We start from the raw sequence: 25917 nt of genomic DNA, 5'->3' as shown, positions 1-25917 counted from the left end.
AAAGCTATTTAAAAATGTCCACTATAATTGTAAACTAGTCTTAAAATATTCATAATTTTAATTCACAAAAAAAATTGTTTAAAAATGTCTACTATAATGGTAAACTAGTCTTAAAATATTGATAATTTTAATTTACAAAAAAAAAAAAGTTATTAAAAAAATATGTCTACTATAATTAATATATAGTGGGAATTGTAAACTAGTCTTGGCTCTTAAGTGATAGTTAGTCACACAGTTGGTTTTAAATAAAGCATAAAACAAAACTAGTTTTTGTATTGAGTTTGACATTTTGTTTTTCTAATTTTACCCCGAGTGTAATAAGGTGGTGGTGTAGTCTCATCAGAGGCGGTGTTACTGATTTACCGAACTAGTGAAGCCCCTGTGATTTAACTAGATTGCACAAAAATATGAACATTTCGGGCCTATTTTGAAATGAAGAACACTGATATTTGTATGAGAAAAATAAACCAGAAGAGAACCTACTCCTTAACCTCTTTCTATGGTAGGGCTTAAGCATTAGCTCTCAGATACACTGTCATCATTTTTTCTCTTAGGCATATCCCCATAGTAATCAGTCGTATGTTGTTAACATTCACGTTATGCAATATTTGTCTTTTTAGAACTATGGTTAAAACAGTATAGCAGTAAGTGTTTTTAACTCATATGTGTAGTCGGATGGTAGAGCTCACGACTTCTAACCTAAAAGTCTCGAGTTCAGATCCGGGCTCTAGCCCATAGGACATCCCTGAGTGCATCCAGCTCTAATGGGTACCTGACTCACGTCACTGAAACGTAGGCAGATGACCACACTATCCTCCTCCCCTGTGTGCCTAGGTAATCTAACACTTCCTCATCTGTTCTTGGTTCTTAACGTGAAAAGATAATGAGTTAGGTTTACCTTATTTCAAACACTGCTGTATGTTGTTGACGACAGTGTTTCTGCCAGAGTTTTTTTTTCTCCGAAGGGGGGGGGGGCACTTGAAATTTTCGGGGGGGCGGACTAAAATTTTCTGGGTGGCGGACACTGTTAAAAGTATATATTTTCTTTATAAATTCTATTTCGTTCAGGAGGGGGGGGGGGGGGGGGGGGCGGTAGACTTTCTCCGGGGGGAGGGGGAAGGGGAGGGGGCGAAGAGATGTCTGGAAGAAGCTCTGGTTGTTGAAACGTTGTAGGCCTGTACTGTCGTATATATCTTACTTGTATAGATGCCGGCGCAATGACCATATTGAAATGTTACTTATTGTAATGTATTGGTCTTGTATGTATATTGTAGAAACAGATAAACACGATATAAACTTTGCGCATGTGAGTCTAAAAATAGCAACAGAACGTGTCATTTGTCCCCACTGGTCAAGCCAGAAGAACCTGTCTAGAACATCACGTGACTTGTGTTGGTCTACAACGTCACGTGACCTGTGTTGACGCTAAACTAAAGTGTAATTTACATGTAAACAGATTGATACACGGGTTAAAACTAAACTAGGTAAAATTGATTGAACTTATTGAACCACGATATTTATATTATATAAAATAATAAAGAAAAAAGTAAAGATTCCACTTTAGACTTATGATCTATTGGGCAGCTGAAGTAGAGTCCATAAGCATATGAAGAAATAGTGTGGTCAGCCCTATGCCCAGCAAATTTTATTTCCCCAACGTAAGTCAGGAACCCTTGTGGCTAGCAGCAAACGCACTACAATTCGACCACGCCCTCCAATGATATAACCCTCATTGTGTTCAAACAATGACGTCATACCATTTGACACATTTGTGTACCCAATCTCTACTTTGCTGAATCGTCCACCCCCCCCCCCCCCTCCACACCCTTGCTATACATTTCATTTCCTTAGCCCTAACCATTTTATCATTTAAAACATAAGGTCGAAATATTTCTTAAAAGTGCGAAAAACTACCACTGTCACACATCTTAACACAAGTCAAACATTCCTTCGCCTTATTAAGCTCTTTGTTATTATTGTTGTGTATTCTTTGACATAAAACTTTTGTTAAATAAACCGGGAGTGATCTCCCCTAAATTTCACATGTTAGTATAACATCTAATTTTCTGCCTTCTATCAAATTTTGAGTAATTTTCGTTGACCGTAAGTAGTAATTTGCGCCATTTCCGATTTCTCAAAAAACGCATGTAATTTTATAAAGTACTAATAATATTCCGCACTATTATGCACATTTTGTTTTGGCGTTCGCTTGGTGCGCAATTCTTTTTTCTACGAGATTCTATTCTATTTTTTAAAAGTTTAAGTAATTAAAATCATGTCTATATTCCGAGTTATATAAGAATATTCGAGAAAGTTTAGGGCAGATCACTCCCGGTTTATTAGCATTCATTTAAATTTATACGCAAATGAATCTCGCACTTAATGGAAAAAAAACACCGCATGATAAAAAAAAAAATTCCGCACATGTTAGAAAAAAAAACAACAATTAGACCTCCAACATGACCCACTGCCCCCCCACCTCACAACTACAACTGTCCTATCAGTCCCTATTCCCCCGCCCCTCAATCTTCCACTACTTGAGGCGGCAGAACTTGTTCCTAGAGTCCAACTCTGCCTGACGTTCGTGTGTCTGTAGTCCAGGTAGTCTCACGATCTCTGGGTCACGATTGTCCAGACGAGTCACGTGATACTAGCCGCCTGCTGGATTAACAAACCAGACGGTTCTCATATTTTGTAAGCTGGGGGTAATCTTTAAAAAACACGACCGCAGATATGAAGGTTAAATAAAATTCAAACACAAATAAAGAGGTGTTAGAACAATAAGTATTTTCATTTATTTTCTTGTTTTTTTAAAAAAAAATTCTAATTAGTGTTTCTGGTTTCTTTCAAACAATTTTTCTCCAGAGAGGCCGTTACCTTATTGTTACCTATGAAGCGAAAGTAAATGAACACTTTTTCCAAGCAATTCAATTCACTGACAGAGTTTTTAGAGTCTACCACCAGCCCCCTAAACGGTTCCATCTTAAAATGCTTGTTTGAAATTCTGTTGTGTGAATTCTAGTAATATTTCTTAAATTACATATATCTACATTTCTGAAAAAAAAATTCTTTATCTACATGACAGATTTTTAAAAATATTTTAAAAATATTTGTAGGTTGTAGAAGTCGAAATGAGATCCAGAGGCGTAGCGACCCTTCCCGGCGCCCGGGGACAAACTTTCGATTTACACCCCCCCCCCCCCATCGAACTTTTTATTTGCACCCCCCTCAAACTTTTGATTTGCACCCCCCCCCCCCTCGAACTTTTCATTTGCACCCCCTCAAATTTTCAATTTGTCTTTCCAAACCATTTTGGCGCCCCCGTAAGGTCGGCGCCCGGGGACATATGTCCCCCCCCCCTCGCTACGCCTCTGATGAGATCCCTTTAGAAAAGATCAAGTGGAAAGAACAAAAACATCGAATAAAAAAAAAACAACAACTCCAGGCATTTTTTTAAAACTCTGTGAAAAAAAGAAAATGGAGCAAATTCTTTAGCAGCAGGTTTAGTGAGTGAAGCTTTTGTCGTGTCGATATCAGAAGACCATTTATAAAGTTAGAAGTGTTACACAGTCCCGAGAAACAATGAAGAATCGTGAAACGGAGTAGCTTATATTAATCTAGTTTAAATTATATTTAAACCCGGTCGATCTTGTAACGATTTCTGAATTCACTTTTTAAGCTGTTTAAGTCATCCACGGAGAGGTATGGATAACCGTTTTAAAATGTTTGAATTACGAGCTACATGGACATTAATTTTCATAATATTTGTGGCCCAGGCGTTCGCCCAAGGTAAGAAATCTACCTATGTTTTAGACACTGTCTTTTAATTAGCAAGTAAATTACCCTGACTGTCCATGAAGGGAAAGTGGTCAGCACTATGACATTCCCTAACGTGTAACAGGTACTCATTAGAGATGTGTGGACTCAGGGACTTTCTACTGAAACAAACCAGGGATTCGAACTCGAGACATTCGGGTTAGCAGTCGCACGCTCTAACATCCGACCATGCAGTTCCATACTAACAATAGAAACATCTCTAGAGAAGAGGATCATTAAAGATACTCAAAGAATAAGTAAAATAAAATTCGAAACAAAGATCTAGGGTAAATGATTTTCCTAAATAAAAAAAGAAGAATTGTGTTTGCTAGGATATAGAGTACAGGTAGTCATAGCTACTATTGAGTCATTACTGACTTAAGTACATGCAAACACGTTGACGTTGATGAAGTTGTAGTACTTTTATGTGGATGAAGTTGTAGTACTTTTATGTGGATGAAGTTGTAGTACTTTTATATGGATGAAGTTGTAGTACTTTTATGTGGATGAAGTTGTAGTACTTTTATGTGGATGAAGTTGTAGTACTTTTATGTGGATGAAGTTGTAGTACTTTTTACGCGGATGAAGTTGTAGTACTTTTTACGCGGATGAAGTTGTAGTACTTTTTACGCGGATGAAGTTGTAGTACTTTTTACGCGGATGAAGTTGTAGTACTTTTTACGCGGATGAAGTTGTAGTACTTTTATGTGGATAAAGTTGTAGTACTTTTATGTGGATGAAGTTGTAGTACTTTTATGTGTATGAAGTTGTAGTACTTTTTACGCGGATGAAGTTGTAGTACTTTTTACGCGGATGAAGTTGTAGTACTTTTTACGCGGATGAAGTTGTAGTACTTTTATGTGGATGAAGTTGTAGTACTTTTATGTGGATGAAGTTGTAGTACTTTTATGTGGTTGAAGTTGTAGTACTTTTATGTGGATGAAGTTGTAGTACTTTTTACGCGGATGAAGTTGTAGTACTTTTTACGCGGATGAAGTTGTAGTACTTTTTACGCGGATGAAGTTGTAGTACTTTTATGTGGATGAAGTTGTAGTACTTTTATGTAGATGAAGTTGTAGTACTTTTATGTGGATGAAGTTGTAGTACTTTTATGTGGATGAAGTTGTAGTACTTTTTACGCGGATGAAGTTGTAGTACTTTTTACGCGGATGAAGTTGTAGTACTTTTTACGCGGATGAAGTTGTAATACTTTTATGTGGATGAAGTTGTAGTACTTTTATGTGGATGAAGTTGTAGTTCTTTTATGTGGATGAAGTTGTAGTACTTTTTACGCGGATGAAGTTGTAGTACTTTTTACGCGGATGAAGTTGTAGTACTTTTTACGCGGGTGAAGTTGTAGTACTTTTATGTGGATGAAGTTGTAGTACTTTTATGTGGATGAAGTTGTAGTACTTTTATGTGGATGAAGTTGTAGTACTTTTATGTGGATGAAGTTGTAGTACTTTTTACGCGGATGAAGTTGTAGTACTTTTTACGCGGATGAAGTTGTAGTACTTTTATGTGGATGAAGTTGTAGTACTTTTATGTGGATGAAGTTGTAGTACTTTTATGTGGATGAAGTTGTAGTACTTTTATGTGGATGAAGTTGTAGTACTTTTATGTGGATGAAGTTGTAGTACTTTTATGTGGATGAAGTTGTAGTACTTTTATGTGGATGAAGTTGTAGTACTTTTATGTGGATGAAGTTGTAGTACTTTTATGTGGATGAAGTTGTAGTACTTTTTATGTGGATGAAGTTGTAGTACTTTTATGTGGATGTAGTTGTAGTACTTTTATGTGGATGAAGTTGTAGTACTTTTTACGCGGATGAAGTTGTAGTACTTTTTATGTGGATGAAGTTGTAGTACTTACACAGGTAGAGTGAAGAGCTACCATAGTGTCATCATGAACTAAATAAGAGTCCGTCCTCTTTGACATATCGGTACTGTTATGTCATGTTATTTATTTTCGTTGAAAAAGTTAAATTGGTACAGAACTTTAGCATATTTAGTAACATTATTCAGTGGAAGCAATCCATTATCAGTTTAAGGTGTCGTTCATAAATGACGTCACATACACAGTAGGAAGTGGGGAGGGGGGGGGGAATGTTATACATAATTTTGTGACGATGTGTGAAGAGTAGAGGGGGTGGGAGGGTTGTGTGACGTCATACTTTTTCATTTAAAACACGTAATGCTAGAAATCGAATTGAACCATTATTTCACGTTTAAGAAAACAGTTTTTGTAAATTATATTAAATGTATTAATATATTCCATAATGACGGAGCCCTGTCAATATTTTAGAAAGAGATCGATGTTTAAAAAAATAATTAAACAGCAATTTTAAAGGGAGGTTGTAAGCTGAAGTATGGCGTCCTTTTAGGGGATGTGCTTGGCTTTTTGTAACGACGCGTCGTTGTGTGGAGAGAGATGGTAAAACTCGTCAGAAAAAGACGTGAAGTCTATTATAGTTGTCCCTAATCTACAGTACGCATAGTTGTTTCACATTAGTGTAGCTTAAAAAATATTTAGTTTAAATCCTATATTATTTGGGACAAAATACAATTTTTTCTCAAAGTAAAACAATTATCGTGGATACAAAAAAAATCCCCAAGAAAATTATTTCAAGTTAATTTCGACAAGTCAGTAAACAGCCGTATAATATATTGAAATCCAACTGTATTATGCAAAAGAGAGGCCAGGACTTAACTACATTAAAAAAAATTAGGTACCTGAAGTGGAACCATAAGATATGAGCAAAGCTTTTTTTGTCAGAGAAGAGATGTGACGTGCCGGCTTAATATATTAAAATGCAACTGTATTATGAAAAAGAAAGACCATAGCTACATAAATAAATTTGGTACCTGTAGTGGAACCGTTAGATACGAGCAATGTTTTTGTCGTCAGAGAAAAGATGTGACGTGCCGGCAGACGTAGTGTTCCTGATGGACGCGTCAGATAGCATCAAAGACACGGAGTGGGAGCAGGAGAAGAACTTCGTCAGCGTCTTGATAGACAACCTGCACGTCGAGCGGTACGCCATCCATGTCGGTGTTATTGTCTACAGCACGGATATTGGCATGGTGAGTTGATGGTGTGAGTCTTAGATGGTGAGTTGATGGTACGAGGTTTAGAGGGCATGGTGAGTAGATGGTGTGAGTCTTAGATGGTGAGTTGATGGTACGAGGTTTAGAGGGCATGGTGAGTTGATGGCACAGGCTTTAGAGGGGATGGTACAGGATTTAGATGGTGAGTTGATGGTGCGAGGTTTAGAGGGGATGGTGTAGTCTTTAGATGGTGAGTTGATGGTGCGAGGTTTAGAGGGGATGGTGTAGTCTTTAGATGGTGAGTTGATGGTGCGAGGTTTAGAGGGGATCGTGTAGTCTTTAGATGGTGAGTTGATGGTGCGAGGTTTAGAGGGGATGGTGTAGTCTTTAGATGGTGAGTTGATGGTGCGAGGTTTAGAGGGGATGGTGTAGTCTTTAGATGGTGAGTTGATGGTGCGAGGTTTAGAGTTGATGGTACAGGCTTTAGATGGTGAGTTGATGGTGCGAGATTTAGAGGGGATGGTGTAGTCTTTAGATGGTGAGTTGATGGTGCGAGGTTTAGATGGTGAGTTGATGGTACAGGCTTTAGATGGTGAGTTGATGGTGTAGGCTTTAGATGGGATGGTGATGGTGCAGGTTTAGATGGTGAGTTGACGGTGTGAGGTTTAAATGGGATGGTGACTTATGTTGCCGAATGACAATAGAAAGTTAGATCTGTTCCTGATCAAAATAAGAACTTGACTACTATTTTGGCAACTAGTTACTTAAAATCATATAAACATGAGCCAGATTTTCGGCAATTATTGGCTAACTATTAATTAAATGAAATTTAATCCCATCGTAGATAATCTTTGCTGTTAAATTGTTTTAGAAAGTTTTAGTACGTCTTATCGTCGATCTATTTTATAACATGTTCGTGTTTTCTTGTAAATTATTTTATCAGGTGATTGACCTTCAACCTTTCAAAACAAAAGCTCAGCTGAAGGGTCTTCTACAACAAGCAGAGCAAATCAACCAAGGTAAATAAAGAGGATGACCACAGTTTTTTAGGAAAATTTCTTTATGTTAATAGCTTGAAAGTAAAGGCAACGTTAATGTGTAGGCCTATACCTATCATCCAGAGCAATATATATATATATATATATATATATATATATATATATATATATATATATATATATATATATATATATATATATATATATATATATATATATATATATATATATGTATATATATATATATATATATATATATTACTCTTTACATTACTCTTTACACACACATATATATATATATATATATATATATATATATATATATATATATATATATATATATATATATATATATATATATATATGTATATGTAAGCATGTGTATATGCCATAATTTCTCTCTCCCACAGGTACCGACACAGCAAAAGCCATCTCCAAGCTGATAGAAATGTCAGACAGCCAGGGTAGGATTGAAGGCGACGCCAAACAAATCGCTGTCATCATCACAGACGGCAGATCTACTGATGTTTCGGCCACTATAAGAGTAAGGGGGATGGGGAGAGGGGGGGGGGGGCTGCGGCCGGAATAGACATTACAATCCTGGGTAAAACTGGTTATTAAAGCGTAACTGTATTTTTTAAAATTCTTTGGAAAATATGACAGAAAGCGTTAAATTTAAGTTTATTTTTGCGTTTGTTGTCCCCTTAATCAATTAAAATGGTTTCGCTCTTTTGAATGGGTCTAAATTTGACCTTCGACCCTAATTTCTAAAAATTGAGTGTAGAGAATGCTGCACTTGGTCTGTTGTTAAAAATGTATAACAATCTGTACATGAAAAAGGAATTTTAAATTTGTAGTTGGTTTTTGTTAGTATTTTAAAATACTGCCCTTCTTTTGTTAATGACTTGTTTATGTAATACAAAAAGCTACTAATGCACCAATGAGCAAACACAATGATTCCTTTACTTTTGTTTAAGATTGTCCCCTTTCTTTGTTTAAACATCTGTAAACATAGACGAGCAGTGATTTTGGTGAATAATGCATTATCGCCTTAGCCTAGTAATTATCATTGACCTATTTTTAATTGATTGAGTATAATTTAAACAGGTACAAAAGCAATTCTCCTATATGTAAGTGAAACAAAGTGCTGTTTACTAATCGATGGAACGTCAACAAATTTACCCATATTGTTTAATTAAACGTAGTGAATACTGGGGGAAAAAAAATCGGCAGAAGATACGAAACTCAATAGATCTGCGCATGCGCATTGACCTTAATAGCTGCGCTAGGGTTAGGATTAGGGTTCAGGTTAGGATAAGGATTAGGGTTAGGGTTCTGCGGTTTGTTTGTAAATACACGCATGCGCAGTACCATCGAAAACATCGCCGCGAAACGGGGGCTTGCGTATCTTTTTTCGGCTAGAATCGGTCTTAATTAAATTACGCTGTGATGTATTATTCCCCTAGGAAGCGATACGGGCGAGGACGCAGTACAACATCGAGATGATCGCCCTGGGTGTGGGGAATGAAACCTTCCAGGAAGAGCTGGAGGCTATCGCTGGTATAGACAACAGGAACCGGTTGTTCAGGGTCCAGAACTTTGGTCAGCTGCACAATGTGGTCACACAGCTAGAGGACCTCATCTGTGAAAGTAGGTCAACGGATAACAGAGCCGCAGTGCACCGCATGCGGGTCTGATGTAACATGCGGGTCGTAACATAGATGGGAGGTGTGGTATATTTGGGGTGTAGGAACTATATTGTTTGTAGACGAAGGTGACGGCGACAAGTGTGTATGGTTAGGTATGGGGGGTTAATGTTGTTTAAATATGCGGAGGTTTTATATAAGTGCTAAGTTTGTGTAGGGGGATCAGTGTTTCTTTCAGATTTTTTCTCGGGGGGGGGGGGGGGGCTCGGTCTTGATATTTATGGGGGGTGGGGTGGGGCGGACTAAATTTTCCGGGGTGGGGGAGGGGGCGGACAATGGTTAAAGTATATATTTTCTATTGAAATTCCGTTCCGTTGTGGGGGGGGGGGGGGGGCACCGCCGAAGAGATGCATTGAAGAAACTCTGAGGTGGATAGGAGATGATTCAAATGATTTTAAATGTACTGAGGTATGTACTGTTAGTATGATGAATGTGTGACTATGTGTGTGTATATGTGTGTATGTATGTATTTAAATACTTAATTATTTAAGTAAAAATTTTTATAGTGATTAATGGGGAAGTTTAACTTAGTGATTAAAATGATACTATAGAAATATATAATTAAATACCTAGTTATTATTAGCGAACTTCCTTCTGTAATCGATCATAAAAATTAAAATGTTTTTTAACAGTTATCCCGACAACGACCACCAGCGAGCCCACAACGCCAACAACCACCACAACCCTAGAACCGACAACCAGTCCCTACATACCACGTAAGTTACTGCTAAATTTATTTAAACAAGTTAATTAAAAAGTCTAGTGACATTTAAGCGCAATTTCCTTATGTTATTTAAAAATAGCGTAAATCAAGAGCAGGGTTAGTAAAACCATTGGTTAGTTATTAAAACGTTTTTTATTAATTTTTTTTTCAGTATTTTACATGTTTTATTTACAATAGAGTTACATAACTAAAAACCATTGCGCGCCTAGCTACCGAACGTGATGTCGCAGCCATTGAACGTGATGGCGCAGCTATTGAACGTGATGACGCGTGTGGTGTGGTTGGATAAAAATGCCTACTATGAAAACTTTCTTCGGCAATATTGTTCTAAATTATGGCAGGAATCGATTGGTACATGTTTCAAGTCGCTAAGTGGTCTGGTTGCCGAGATATGGGCCAAAAACTGCATTTTTTCGAGGAATTTTTTGGCCTATGTTCATCCTCGTAACTTGCTTAACATAATTGCTTTTGGAACTAGTCCTCGATATTGCTTCGTTGGGGAGGAGATACGACTTAAAGCTGCGGACACACATCCATCCATTCATTCATACATTCATACATCCAGAAATGACGGGTTAATAAAAGCAATTCTCCAGAATGGAAATTGCGCTAAAAATGTGACATATGTCAATCCTGTAGAAGTTGTCACATTTTTATTCCGAGTTTACTCTTTTTGTTTACTAAATTTTTGTTTTTTTGTTTTTAGCGTTCCCTTGTTCCAAGCCTGCTGACGTCATATTCCTGATCGATGGGTCCTACAGCATTACCGCCCCTGACTGGATCAAAGGGAAGCAATTCGTGTCCTATCTCATCAACAGCATCGACATTGGGGCAGACTCCATCCACGTGGGCATCGTGGTCTACGGCTCCGACATCGGTGACGTAGTTCCGCTCACGCCGTTCAGAAGTAAGTCAACAAAAACTAAATGGTTGATAAAAGATTAATGCTGTAAACAGAGTGTATTAAACAAAAACAAAATGGTTGATGAGGTGAATTCGAGATCCACAATTTCGTTTCCTTCGCGAAGAACTATTATTGCCAATACGTATATGCCAGGGGTCGGCAACCTTTTGAAGCGGAAGAGCCAAAAGTTACAATTTTCATAATTTCCCTGGTTTTAAAGAGCCACTAACATTTTTTTTATTTCAAATATTTTATTTTTTTATTAAGATTATTAGTGTTTGTTCAAGGAGCTGGAGAGCCGCATCTTGATATCAAAAGAGCCGCATGCGGCTCGCGAGCCGCAGGTTGCCGACCTCTGGTATATGCAATACTAAATTTGGTGACGTAGTTCCGCTTACGCCGTTCAGAAGTAAGTCAACAAAAACAAAATGGTTGATAAGGTGAATTCGAGATTCACAATTTCGTTTCCTTCGCGGAGAACTATTATTGCCAATACGTATATGCAATACTAAATTTGGTGACGTAGTTCCGCTTACGCCGTTCAGAAGTAAGTTAACCAAAACATAAATGATTGATATTATAAATCATGCATTCGAGATCCACATTTTCGTTTCCTTCGCGGAGAACTATTATTGCCAATACATATATGCAATTTTAAATTTAAATGCATGTATAATTAAATTAGTATTATAAGGGCATTTTAGATTTGAAGGTGCTTTTCTACTTTGGGGCATTTGGTGACCATTTTCTTACCGTCATACACATTCAGTAAAAAAATCTCTGATTCTCTCCAACGGATTTGATTTAAAAAAAAATCAAGGTCTTCTTCTTCTTCTTAATTTTAGTGTTGGAAGCGAACCCTTCCAACCAGGACCGGCGCTACCTATAGGGCTGGTAAGTAGGTCACCAACCAGTTCTACGGCTCAATAAAACCTGCATGAGCCATAAAACTGGTTGGTGACCTACTTACTAGCCCTATAAGGCGAACTAGGCGGTCGCCTAGGGCGCCATCCCTAGAAGGGCGCAACATGTTTAATCGCTATTACCAAAAGGTACCTAATAATTAATAACTTTTATAAAGGAGTAGCGATCTATTTCGGCACTCACGATGAACTATCAATTTTGCACCCCAATCCCAAAATAAGGTCTATATAGGCCTATATTTAATTAGCGATGGTGAAAATGAAACCACACATCCCTAATTTGGAAAGATCGGGTCGCTTTTTACCAGTCACTTTTCCTTTTTAATTTGATGTCACACAATTGATGTAGAAAACGATTAAATAAGTTCGTTATTTAAATTTCGAACATTTAAAACGGTTATTTAATTTTAATAGGGCTTGTAAGTCTCGTTTTCTCTGACTTTAAATTAGAAATCTGTCCTGGTGTACAGAGTTTTGTTATGACGGGGTGTTCAAAGTATTTTACTTGTTTGGTAAGTTTTGATGACTCGTTTAGATTTGGCAGTAACGGCGGAAGGCTGTTGCTGATTTGTGTTTCTTCCAGACTTTTTTCTCCGGGGGGGGGGGGGGGGGCACTTGACATTTTCGAGGGGGCGGTAGACTTTCTTAGGGGGGGGGGGGCGGACACTGTTAAAAGTATAGAAGAAGCTCTGTCGCTGATATAGTTTCGTAGGTATAAAATATCGAAGTGTTAAAATGTCTTATTATTTTTTTTTTGGCTGTTGTGTGGTTGAAGGTCTAGTGGAATCTGGTAGTAGAGAAATGAAAATGCAGGTGATGAAGTATCGTAGTTCTGGAGTTCGGGAGTATTGATTCTTGTGGTATTAAGCTACCGAATTATATTGACTGTTAAAGTGTAGTAGAAGGTCCAGTGAAATCGTTGTTGATTGGGAGTACCATTTGTAGAGCTTGGTGAAGTAAATGAGTTGGTGACGTAGTTCTGGAGCATCGAGTCTAGTTATGTTAAGGTATCGAGGTTTGATATGTGTTGTAAATGTAGTAGAGTATATCGAGTATTCGAAGTTATCGTAAGTTAGATGATTTCAATTTAGTACGGAAAACTCTACAAAGAAAAAAATTTAGTTGAAAAATCTATATTAAAGTATTAATTTATAATATTAAATAGGATGGAATTTATATATTTAGGAATCTATATCTATAATATAAGCGGGCTGTGTCTGTCCTTCCGTCCGTCATCGCTATAGATTTTGGGACTATAAAAGTAAACTACGCACCATGCTGTGCTTTTCAGTGCACCGCAGTGTCTTATTATAAGTAATTGAGTAGGGTTTGTTTATATAACGGCATAGAGCTATTTTATAATTTCCATTGTTTGTACAATTTTGCATAACGTAAAGAGAATATTAAATACACGCACATTGCTAAAACATATTAAAAGGATCAATGTCAAATATCATTTTCGTTAATATTCCCAGAAAGAGTGGATACATATTAACATAATAACAGTACGGTAGAAAAATCTAATTAAACTGCTTAGTAATTTTGCCAATGGAGGTAATTCAAAGATAAATTGAACTCACGCTAAAAATGTGAATGCAAAATCTGCAAGACGGAATAATTGTTGGAATAATATAATTAGCAAAATGTGAATGCAAATTATGCAGACGTGTAAGAGTACATTATTGTTGGAATATTATTATTAGCATTGATTGATAAAAGGCTATCTTTTATTTATTTTATTCACTGATTGTACTGTTTACTAATTATAATTTTTAATCAACTATTCTCCATTACTATATTAAGTCATCACGTTCATTAGGTGCGCAATGGTTTTAGTCATGAAACTTTATTGTAAATTTTTAAAAGTACTGAAAAAAATGCAGAAATTTATAAAGTGCAATATGGTCGGTAAAACACGGATATTCTAAATACTGCCTTTAATTTATTTGCGGAAAAGCTAGGGGTTTTATAACAGAGGCGTAGCAAGAGGGGGGGAGGGTGGAAATCGAAAGTTTGAGGGAGGTGGGAGGGTGTAAATCGAAATTTTCCGCCGGCGCTCGGAAAGGGCGCGATTTGGCGCAACGGGATAGACTGTGAGCAATATGCCTTTATGATTACATTTAAATTGAGTTTGTGTTGTGTTTGTTTTTTCGTTTTTGTTTTTTCTTTGCGTTCGTTTGTGTTGTATTTAGTTTTGTTCTGTTCCCAACTTGGTACATTTAAAAAAGATTTACCGTGTGTTGTGTTGTGGTTGTGTTGTGGTTGTGTTGTGGTTGTGTTGTGGTTGTGTTGTGATTGTGTTGTGGTTGTAATGTGGTTGTGTTGTGGTTGTGGTTGTGTTTTGTTTGTGTTGTGTTTTTGTTTGTTTTGTTCTGTTCCAAAGTTGGTATATTTTAAAAAGATTTACCGTGGCGGAGCACGGGATGCAGCTAGTTAAAGTATTAATTTATAATATTAGATAGGATTGAGTTTATATCTTAGCCGTAAATTTTGTAATTTCAAATTATAATTTCCTATAATATTTAATCAATGATTCTAGCAATGTCTAAAACAGTTACCCGTCTTTGATTTTTTGAAAGCGTCCCTTTTTTAGGGGATCCAAAATTTTAAACATGATAGGAAACATTTCACACAGTGAAATGAATGTCATCGAACCTGATTAGAAGTATGTTATAATAAAGCTACCGTTTTCAGACTTTCATACAAAACCTACAGTTAAGTATTCAATAAGTAAAATATATTGTTTTTACAAGGTTACATAGCTAATATAAAATATTAAATATAATTATTACGTAATGAAATTTAGAGCGTTTTATTGTGTTTTTCAAGCATGTCTTAGTTACACTTGGTTGTTTTAGCTACTCTTGTGAAAAGTGATTTCCCTTGAATAAACCTTTGGTATTTGCATTTTTAAATGGGAGGTAATTCGTTGCTTAACTTTACATTCATTTCAAATTCCCGCACCTTAGGTTGACAGCTTACATATAAATCCAACTTTAAGCTATTAATTGCTATTGCAAAAATTATATAGAGCAGAAGTTCTAAACAAAATAGTTTGATAGGTGTTTTTAGCATTATCAAGTTGAAAAACAAATACATCAGTAGCAGTTACAGATTGCAATACTTAATGTTAGTAGACATACAGTCTTAGTCGTAAATTAAACATCTAATTAATTGTCTTTTCATATTTTTCACCCTCTCCTAAAGGATTCATATATAACAATTTTAGGCTTGAATCTATATTATTTATAACCTTTTATTTTTCAAAAACCGAAAAATCGTTACATAATCACACAATACAGACATTTTACAAATATAACTAAAGACAGTCAAGCTTAAAACAGGAAAGTTCCGTTTTGGAACTCACCTTGGGAGGACTGCAGAGAGCCCAACACTACTAACACTTTTTTTTGATTCAGTGTTTTCTTTCCAGACTTTTTTCTCCCGGGAGAGTGGAAGGGAAGCACTTAACGTTTTCTAAGGGGTGGGGGGTACAAAGTAGACTAGTGCACTTAGCAACAATTTCAATAAAATGTGATTACGCTTGCAAACTGGAATTGAAGGAATGAGTACAAATTTTGAGACGAAGGAGGAAAGTAAATTTTGATTTTGATGTCTACTTATAAACGTGTATGCTTTTGGTAATAAATTAATATGTCACTTTTAATTAATTGTTTTCTTATACATATGTTTTAGTAATTAATTTGTGTGAAAGGGGGCGTTTTAATAAGTTTTGCCTAGGGCGCTAAATAATCTGGCGCCGCAGCTGCCTCCAACACATTTAAGTAAACGTGTCAACTGGTTATGCGCCATTGAAGGCATTAACTCCGATTTCAGCCTGCTTTTCTTTTTGGATTTGCTTTGGAACAAACTTCAAGGCAGCAGTTGTTTGATTTTGGAGTTGTCTCTCCTAGAAGAGTGGCTGCCCCAGCTAACGAGCCTCATCTGCCCGAGGGCTCGAACTAGAGGCTTTTCGGTTTAGCAACCACGAGCTTTTCCGACTCGGCCATTCTAGGTCTAATTGCCTTTCATTAAAAAACATAACGTTTCCTAATAAACCCATATTACGGCGAGCCATAAATTGCTTGGTAAAGAATTGGTAAAACAGGCAAGTAAACATGATATATTTAAATTATCTGAATTAACTGAGTACTGAATATGAACATTCAAGATCCGCTGTATGTTATCCTCACAGGCAAGGCAGACCTTAAGAGGGCGGCGTCAGACCTGATCCAGCCCCCCGTGGGGCGGACCAACACCGCCCTGGGGCTGAAGACCGTCAGAGAGATGCTGGCCACACAGGCCCGGCCCCGGGTCCCACACATCATCATCGTCATCACGGACGGCATGAGTTCAAATCCTTCTGAGACGAGGGACCAGGCAACGATGGCGAAATTAGGGGTAAGAGAAAAGAGTGTTTTTTTTCTCTTAAAATTGTTTCAAAATAGGCAAAGTAGTTTGTGATGGTGTATAGTTATACATCTAGTTGCGAGAAAAAAAAAAAAAAAAAAAAAAAAAAAAAAAAAAAAAAAAAACAAATCGAGAAAAATGAAAATGTCATATCCAAATGAGAAAATGTTGCTTTCATGATAGTGTTTTCCAAGGGGGGAGGGGATAATAAACACCAAGTTGATAAAAGTACTTTGAATTATAATATATTTAGATTTTGTTTTTGCGCCAATTAAAAAATATATATATAAAAAACAACAACAGCAAAACATGATATGAAGGATAGATCTGGTTGCTCCACCAGTAGTAAATAGGACTAAACTAAATACTTAACTAGTTTAAAAAAAACAATTAGTCGAGCTTTGCTTTTAAATATGCTCTCCAGTCAATAGTAAGGACAGAACTGTTGAAATAAATGTTTGTTTCTCTAGCAGCGTATAACACACTTTCTCTTTCGTCTCTAGTCAGAACTGAACTGTTGAAATAATAGCTTCTTTTTTTGTTTGTTTCTCCATCAGGGTATAACAATATTTTTTTCTATCATCTCTAGTCCTGAAATATATGTGGAAATAATTGTTTGTTTCTCCATCAGGGTGTAACAATATCCCTCTCTTCTATAGTCACGACAGAACTGTTGAAATAATTGTTTCTTTCTCTCTCAGGGTATAACAATATTTGTGGTGGGGGTGGGGAACCGCGTCTTGAGACAGGAAGTCGAGGACATGGCCACATCCCCCCAGACTTTGTTTGACGCCCCAGACTTCAAGTACCTGGTGGGGATGGTAGAGCTGCTCAGGGACAACATTTGTTCAGGTGAGATGGTGGGGCTAGTGGGCAGGTGTTGTATAGGGGGACAACATTTGTTCAGGTGAGATGATGTGGCTGGTGGGCAGGTGTTGTATAGGGGGGTAGGGGGGACAACATTTGTTCAGGTGAGATGATGTGGCTGGTGGGCAGGTGTTGTATAGGGGGGTAGGGGGGACAACATTTGTTCAGGTGAGATGATGTGGCTGGTGGGCAGGTGTTGTATAGGGGGGTAGGGGGGACAACATTTGTTCAGGTGAGATGATGTGGCTGGTGGGCAGGTGTTGTATAGGGGGTAGGGGGGACAACATTTGTTCAGGTGAGATGGTGGGGCTAGTGGGCAGGTGTTGTATAGGGGGACAACATTTGTTCAGGTGAGATGGTGGGGGTGGTGGGTAGGTGTTGTATAGGGGGACAACATTTGTTCAGGTGAGATGGTGGGGGTGGTGGGCAGGTGTTGTATAGGGGGACAACATTTGTTCAGGTGAGATGGTAGGGCTAGTGGGCAGGTGTTGTATAGGGGGACAACATTTGTTCAGGTGAGATGGTAGGGCTAGTGGGCAGGTGTTGTATAGGGGGACAACATTTGTTCAGGTGAGATGGTGGGGGTGGTGGGTAGGTGTTGTATAGGGGGACAACATTTGTTCAGGTGAGATGGTGGGGGTGGTGGGCAGGTGTTGTATAGGGGGACAACATTTGTTCAGGTGAGATGGTGGGGGTGGTGGGCAGGTGTTGTATAGGGGGACAACATTTGTTCAGGTGAGATGGTGGGGGTGGTGGGCAGGTGTTGTATAGGGGGACAACATTTGTTAAGGTGAGATGGTGGGGGTGGTGGGCAGGTGTTGTATAGGTGGACAACATTTGTTCAGGTGAGATGGTGGGGCTAGTGGGCAGGTGTTGTATAGGTGGACAACATTTGTTCAGGTGAGATGGTGGGGCTGGTGGGCAGGTGTTGTATAGGGGGTGGGGGACAACATTTGTTCAGGTGAGATGGTGGGGCTAGTGGGCAGGTGTTGTATAGGTGGACAACATTTGTTCAGGTGAGATGGTGGGGCTAGTGGGCAGGTGTTGTATAGGGGGACAACATTTGTTCAGGTGAGATGGGGCAAGTGGGCAGGTGTTGTATAGGGGGACAACATTTGTTCAGGTGAGATGGTGGGGGTGGTGGGCAGGTGTTGTATAGGGGGACAACATTTGTTCAGGTGAGATGGTGGGGTAGTGGGCAGGTGTTGTATAGGGGGACAACATTTGTTAAGGTGAGATGGTGGGGGTGGTGGGCAGGTGTTGTATAGGGGGACAACATTTGTTCAGGTGAGATGGTAGGGCTAGTGGGCAGGTGTTGTATAGGGGGACAACATTTGTTCAGGTGAGATGGTGGGGCTGGTGGGCAGGTGTTGTATAGGGGGTGGGGGACAACATTTGTTCAGGTGAGATGATGGGGCTAATGGGCAGGTGTTGTATAGGGGGACAACCTTTGTTCAGGTGAGATGGTGGGGCTAGTGGGCAGGTGTTGTATAGGGGGACAACATTTGTTCAGGTGAGATGGTGGGGCTGGTGGGCAGGTGTTGTATAGGGGGTGGGGGACAACATTTGTTCAGGTGAGATGATGGGGCTAATGGGCAGGTGTTGTATAGGTGGACAACATTTGTTCAGGTGAGATGGTGGGGTAGTGGGCAGGTGTTGTATAGGTGGACAACATTTGTTCAGGTGAGATGGTGGGGCTGGTGGGCAGGTGTTGTATAGGGGGTGGGGGACAACATTTGTTCAGGTGAGATGGTGGGGCTAGTGGGCAGGTGTTGTATAGGTGGACAACATTTGTTCAGGTGAGATGGTGGGGCTAGTGGGCAGGTGTTGTATAGGGGGACAACATTTGTTCAGGTGAGATGGGGCAAGTGGGCAGGTGTTGTATAGGGGGACAACATTTGTTCAGGTGAGATGGTGGGGGTGGTGGGCAGGTGTTGTATAGGGGGACAACATTTGTTCAGGTGAGATGGTGGGGTAGTGGGCAGGTGTTGTATAGGGGGACAACATTTGTTAAGGTGAGATGGTGGGGCTAGTGGGCAGGTGTTGTATAGGGGGACAACATTTGTTCAGGTGAGATGGTGGGGCTGGTGGGCAGGTGTTGTATAGGGGGACAACATTTGTTCAGGTGAGATGGTGGGGGTGGTGGGCAGGTGTTGTATAGGGGGACAACATTTGTTCAGTTGAGATGGTAGGGCTAGTGGGCAGGTGTTGTATAGGGGGACAACATTTGTTCAGGTGAGATGGTGGGGCTGGTGGGCAGGTGTTGTATAGGGGGTGGGGGACAACATTTTTTCAGGTGAGATGATGGGGCTAATGGGCAGGTGTTGTATAGGGGGACAACATTTGTTCAGGTGAGATGGTGGGGCTAGTGGGCAGGTGTTGTATAGGGGGACAACATTTGTTCAGGTGAGATGGTGGGGCTGGTGGGCAGGTGTTGTATAGGGGGTGGGGGACAACATTTGTTCAGGTGAGATGATGGGGCTAATGGGCAGGTGTTGTATAGGGGGACAACATTTGTTAAGGTGAGATGGTAGGGCTAGTGGGCAGGTGTTGTATAGGGGGACAACATTTGTTAAGGTGAGATGGTGGGGGTGGTGGGCAGGTGTTGTATAGGGGGTGGGGGACAACATTTGTTCAGGTGAGATGGTGGGGGTTGTGGGCAGGTGTTGTATAGGGGGACAACATTTGTTCAGGTGAGATGGTGGGGTGGTGGGCAGGTGTTGTATAGGGGGACAACATTTGTTCAGGTGAGATGGTGGGGCTAGTGGGCAGGTGTTGTATAGGGGGACAACATTTGTTCAGGTGAGATGGTAGGGCTAGTGGGCAGGTGTTGTATAGGGGGACAACATTTGTTAAGGTGAGATGGTGGGGGTGGTGGGCAGGTGTTGTATAGGGGGACAACATTTGTTCAGGTGAGATGGTGGGGGTGGTGGGCAGGTGTTGTATAGGTGGACAACATTTGTTCAGGTGAGATGGTGGGGGTGGTGGGCAGGTGTTGTATAGGGGGTGGGGGACAACATTTGTTCAGGTGAGATGGTGGGGTAGTGGGCAGGTGTTGTATAGGTGGACAACATTTGTTAAGGTGAGATGGTGGGGCTAGTGGGCAGGTGTTGTATAGGTGGACAACATTTGTTAAGGTGAGATGGTGGGGCTAGTGGGCAGGTGTTGTATAGGGGGACAACATTTGTTCAGGTGAGATGATAGGGCTAGTGGGCAGGTGTTGTATAGGGGGACAACATTTGTTCAGGTGAGATGATAGGGCTAGTGGGCAGGTGTTGTATAGGGGGACAACATTTGTTCAGGTGAGATGGTGGGGCTGGTGGGCAGGTATTGTATAGGGGGGTAGGGGGGACAACATTTGTTCAGGTGAGATGATGTGGGGCTAGTGGGCTGGTGTTGTATAGGGGGACAACATTTGTTCAGGTGAGATGGTGGGGGTGGTGGGCAGGTGTTGTATAGGGGGACAACATTTGTTCAGGTGAGATGGTGGGGCTAGTGGGCAGGTGTTGTATAGGGGGGTAGGGGGACAACATTTGTTCAGGTGAGATGGTGGGGGTGGTGGGCAGGTGTTGTATAGGGGGACAACATTTGTTCAGGTGAGATGGGGCTAGTGGGCAGGTGTTGTATAGGGGGACAACATTTGTTCAGGTGAGATGGTGGGGCTAGTAGGCAGGTATTGTATAGGGGGACAACATTTGTTCAGGTGAGATGGTGGGGCTAGTGGGCAGGTGTTGTATAGGGGGACAACATTTGTTCAGGTGAGATGATGTGGGGCTAGTGGGCTGGTGTTGTATAGGGGGACAACATTTGTTCAGGTGAGATGATGTGGGGCTAGTGGGCTGGTGTTGTATAGGGGGACAACATTTGTTCAGGTGAGATGGTGGGGGTGGTGGGCAGGTGTTGTATAGGGGGACAACATTTGTTCAGGTGAGATGGTGGGGCTAGTGGGCAGGTGTTGTATAGGGGGACAACATTTGTTCAGGTGAGATGGTGGGGCTAGTGGGCAGGTGTTGTATAGGGGGACAACATTTGTTCAGGTGAGATGGTGGGGCTAGTGGGCAGGTGTTGTATAGGGGGACAACATTTGTTCAGGTGAGATGATTGGGCTAGTAGGCAAGTGTTGACTCGTGTTGAGAGTTTGTATAGGAAGAATGCAACAGTTGATATGATAATGACGGGTCTAGTATACAAGTGTAGGCCTACATAGTTGTTTGTTTATATGAAGAATGCAAAAGCTATGGTAGAATATTGTTTTTAATAATAGGTGGACTGCAGCTAATTTGATTCAAAAACATTTATTATGCTATTGTAAACATTTTATAGGTGATGTGTTACAGCTGTTATAGTACTTGTTCTGAAATAAAACATAAAAATCTGTATAAAAATCTATAAACCAATACAACTATAAAATTTAAATGATTATAAAATTAATAAAATAAACCTCAACACCTCTGCCATTTGTTGGAAGAAATAATCTTTCCGATATATTTTCCTAACTACGCTTTATTTTTTCCCTATTCAAATTTTAAGTATACTTTTAAATATACTATCGTTCTGGGTTACGTGAAATCCACAAAGATTATTATCTTTAAATTTAACTTTAAAGTGAAAAGAAACTGTTGTTTGATTTGTTCCCAGCTATCCTGGATAACACGACGCTGACCACATCAGCCACACCAGACACAACCACACCTGGGATAACCACACGATCTCCCGTACCAGGTTGGTTAAGTTTATATGGTTCCATGACAAATGATATAAGACAAAATATCTCAGGACAAATGATCTCAGACAAAATAACTCATGACAAAATATATGTACACCCTTGTCGCAGCTGCTCTTAGAATCAGCTTTAATGAAGGCCGAACACGAGCAACATACACCAATTTTAGCTGCTTATAATGTAAAAGTATTGAACATGAAGTTCCTATCATTTTTTATGGGATACGAATGAAAGTTTATCTGCTAGTACGACCTGTACATCTACAGTGGCAGTATAGCCGCTGCTACGCCCAGTTGTTTCAAATTTCCCCGAGTCAGTTTTACAACAGAGTTGGGTGGACTCTAGGACTTTCTGTAGTTCTGTAAGCTTGACTAATATAATAACGACATCGACCAATCACAAGTTTTATTTTACCTTTATTTTAATACAAGCTAAACAATTAGAGAGTATTTTAAAGAAGTTCCCCACTGGGTTCGGGATATTATGATGATTGTTGTTAAGTCCTATTTTACTATCTTAATATTTTTGTCGTTTTTATTAAAACAGTTTTATTTAGAAACTATCAAGATGGGGATAAACGCTAACCATATTTGATTTCAAGCATTACTACACCATATCGATGTTCTGACTTATTCCTGTATGTGTACCATCAGCCCTGTGTCAGCAGTGTCTAGTGGAGGGTGGGGTGGGGTTCAACCCTCTCCCCACCGACTGCGAGAAGTACGTGCTGTGTCTGCCAACGACCTTCACCTACGAGCCCCAGATCAAGTCCTGCCCGTTTGGTCTGTTCTGGAGCAACGAGGCGGTCTCGTGTCTTGATGCGCGCTATGTCAACTGTTCCTATGGTAACGGCAACAGCTTTTTAATGAAAATTATTATATGAACCATGATTTTACTATAACGATTTCTGTAACGAGGACGGTATCTATTCTTATTTTTTTTAAACAAGATAACTAATGTAACTCGCTCAAGAAGAACAATGATATATAACACTTTAATCTCATTGACTATAACAGACACCACTACAAAAAGTCAGATTCCTATCATGTCGTATCCCACTATCTCTGTGTAGTCTTGTCTCCTACGTCATCGTTCTTACAGTCGCATCATACTCTCAATACACACATTCTATCAAACGACTAAAAGACCGCAAATATTCTCGAACCTTATTGTCTATCATCTATAAGATCTAACTTTAAATCGTCCTTCACATTTACGCTATGACAGTAACGGTCTTGTCTTCTTGTTCTTTGCATTTTTTTCCAAGTCCCTAGTGGAGCATAGGCTATTTACAACATCAAGTCAATGATTTGTTTTTTGTTAACCATTTTTTTTTGTCTTTTTCAATTTTTGTTTACATTTTTTGGGATCTCCCTTTTTGTATATCCTTGTGGATTCCATAATTAGCCTTGTCCCGGTTATAGCAGTTGCCAGTTTCCTCAACGTATGATCGGTCCATCTTCACCTTCTACGCCGAATCTCTTCCTTCACAAGAATTCATACTATACTTTCACATACAGCCAGTGGCGTAGCGAGGTCGGGTGTCACCCGGTGCGGCACTTAATGGTGTCACCCCCCAGAGGCGTAGCGACCCTTCCCGGGGACAAACTTTCGATCTGCACCCCCCTCAAAATTTCGATTTGCACCACCCCCTCAAGTTTTCGATTTGCACCCCCCTCAAGTTTTTCTCTATATATTTAGCTATTTTATGCCTTGGTGTCACCCCCCTAAATGGTGTCACCCGGTGCGGTCCACACCCCCCGCCCCCCCCCTCGCTACGCCCCTGCATACAGCTGTGTCAGATACTGTATCTAACTAATAGTAGTGTGTTTATTATCAGTAATTGGATTATCGTCTTGAAGACAAACAAACATTGTTATGATTTTATTTTGTCTCTCATTAAAATAAGCACGTGTATTATTCATGCATGTATAGACAGGTGCGCCTCAGATTCGAACCTCCAATCCTACCCATCGTCCTCCGAACTGGCTACCTGTCGCTCCTACTTCACCTGCACCAACGGCAAGTCGAACCCCCAGTGCTGTGAGAAGGGGTACAAGTACGTGGAGGGGACAGGGTGTGTCGGTGACCCGGCGTGTCAGGAGAAGTGTCCGCTGGAGGTCACCATCTTCAATCTAGGTAAATAGTAGTCTGTTTAACATTAGGGCATATTTCAACGTTTTCAGGCTAAAAAAAAATTGTCGTGAACGGTGGCAGAGTTTCTTCCAGGCATCTCGTCGGGGGGTTCTGCTCCCTCCCCCCCCCCCCACCTCACGAAAAATGTCTACACCCCCAAATAGAATTTATATAGAAAATATATGTTGACCCCACCTTCCGGAAATTTTAGAAGGGTATGGAACATTTCAACGTTTTCAATCGAGGTAAATTTTCGTGTACCCTCACTTCATACTGGTTTACATCAGTGTTTCAAAGGGCAAGCGTAGGGGGGGGGAGCTGACAATATATTCCAGAGGGGGTGAGAGGAGGACACTGGTAAAAATATGTTTTCTATATAAATTCCATTTCGTTATGGGGGGGGGGCAGTAGAGTTTCTTCGCGGAGCTCCCCACCCCCACCCCGAAGAGATGCCTGGAAGCAACACAGGTTGTGGAACATTTCAATTTTTTAAACATGAACTTACATTTTCGTTTAGAGGTAAACGAAACAAATATTAAAGTGGTGGAGTGGTAGAGCGTATGGCTACTGTTACAAGTATCCGATTTCAAGTTAGAAAACTGTGAACTTATAAGTGGACAATAAAGCGTTTAAGAAATTATTCGTTCTGCAGACCTTCAGAAAGAGCTCCACAAATCATTAATTTTGTAACGTTAGTTAATTGATTCCAGTTTTAGCCTATTGCTAAATTTATTAGTAAAAATGTGCGTAATGTTAAACACCAAAAATATTAACCATCATAAAAATAGTCGTTCTATTCTATATGACCTAATGTTGCTCTTAGTGACCTTATCCATTTGCATTAACTAAACGATTGTCTAAATAAAATTAACAACCGGTTTACAATATTAGAATCATGTTAACATTCTGTGTCTCGTCTCCATGGTAACCATGCAGGTGCCTGCAGGTACAGACCTGACCGCGACAGTTACTACAGCTACCTGGAGGTCATCCCGGGTCAAGGTCACGTCAAGAGGTTCTGCTCACCAGGCCAGATGTACAGCACCAGGTTGTGTGCGTGCACGTTTGATGCTGGGCAGGTGGTGCCCACTCTAGGTGAGCAGTGTGCCGGCGTTTAGTCCTAGATGTGTTTTGACATGAGTACATTTTTTTAGTCTACTTTACTATGTATCTTATGGAACGGCTAAGTGGTAGAGTGCTACGCTGCTAACTCGAAAGTCTCGAGGTCGAATCCGGATCCAAGTCATTAGAACGTTCACCTAGCTCTGATAGGTACCTAACTCATATTGCCGCTGAGCAAAGTGCTGACCACACCTTACATTAATATACCGAAGTCAAGAACAATGAACTGTACTTCATCTACTACATGTATCTATAGAACATTTTCGATTTTTTTTCCAACTATTTTTTTTTTACTTTTTTTTTGTATTTTTGGCAAATCGTGTAACTCAATTTTAGACTATTTCTAATGCAACGATTCCCTAAAACTTTCCGAACACGTTTGTTTACGATACCGATGCGAGGATATCCAATTTTCAATATAATACGACGTTTAATTAGTCATTATATACAAATGGATCACGTAGATATTTTGAGTGCGTTGGATATTTGATTACTATCGATACACAATTACAATATTAATGTAACAGTAGACAAATGTAAT

General features: G+C 39.8%; 1 protein-coding gene across 1 annotated transcript in view; it reads left to right on the top strand.

Annotated features, from left to right (window-relative positions):
* The first annotated feature begins 3506 nt into the window (after positions 1–3506).
* LOC131953691 (uncharacterized) overlaps positions 3507–25917 on the top strand; it is a 42752-nt gene continuing 20341 nt past the window's right edge. Inside the window, exons 1-13 of the mRNA XM_059317002.1 lie at positions 3507–3789; positions 6724–6899; positions 7807–7882; positions 8272–8405; positions 9328–9511; positions 10200–10283; positions 10998–11198; positions 16314–16519; positions 17230–17380; positions 22034–22117; positions 22772–22963; positions 24054–24257; positions 25191–25349. Of these exons, the coding sequence (XP_059172985.1) occupies positions 3705–3789; positions 6724–6899; positions 7807–7882; positions 8272–8405; positions 9328–9511; positions 10200–10283; positions 10998–11198; positions 16314–16519; positions 17230–17380; positions 22034–22117; positions 22772–22963; positions 24054–24257; positions 25191–25349 (1936 nt within the window). The 5' untranslated portion in view covers positions 3507–3704. The remainder of the gene's footprint in view (positions 3790–6723; positions 6900–7806; positions 7883–8271; positions 8406–9327; positions 9512–10199; positions 10284–10997; positions 11199–16313; positions 16520–17229; positions 17381–22033; positions 22118–22771; positions 22964–24053; positions 24258–25190; positions 25350–25917) is intronic.

This window comes from Physella acuta, unplaced genomic scaffold (genome assembly GCF_028476545.2).
Source record: "Physella acuta isolate Inbredline_101_S28 unplaced genomic scaffold, ASM2847654v3 ptg000938l, whole genome shotgun sequence".
In the NCBI taxonomy this organism is placed as follows: Eukaryota; Metazoa; Mollusca; class Gastropoda; family Physidae; genus Physella; species Physella acuta.
The sequence above is the reverse complement of the archived record's forward strand: the minus strand, read 5'-3'. Positions and strand labels throughout refer to the sequence as shown.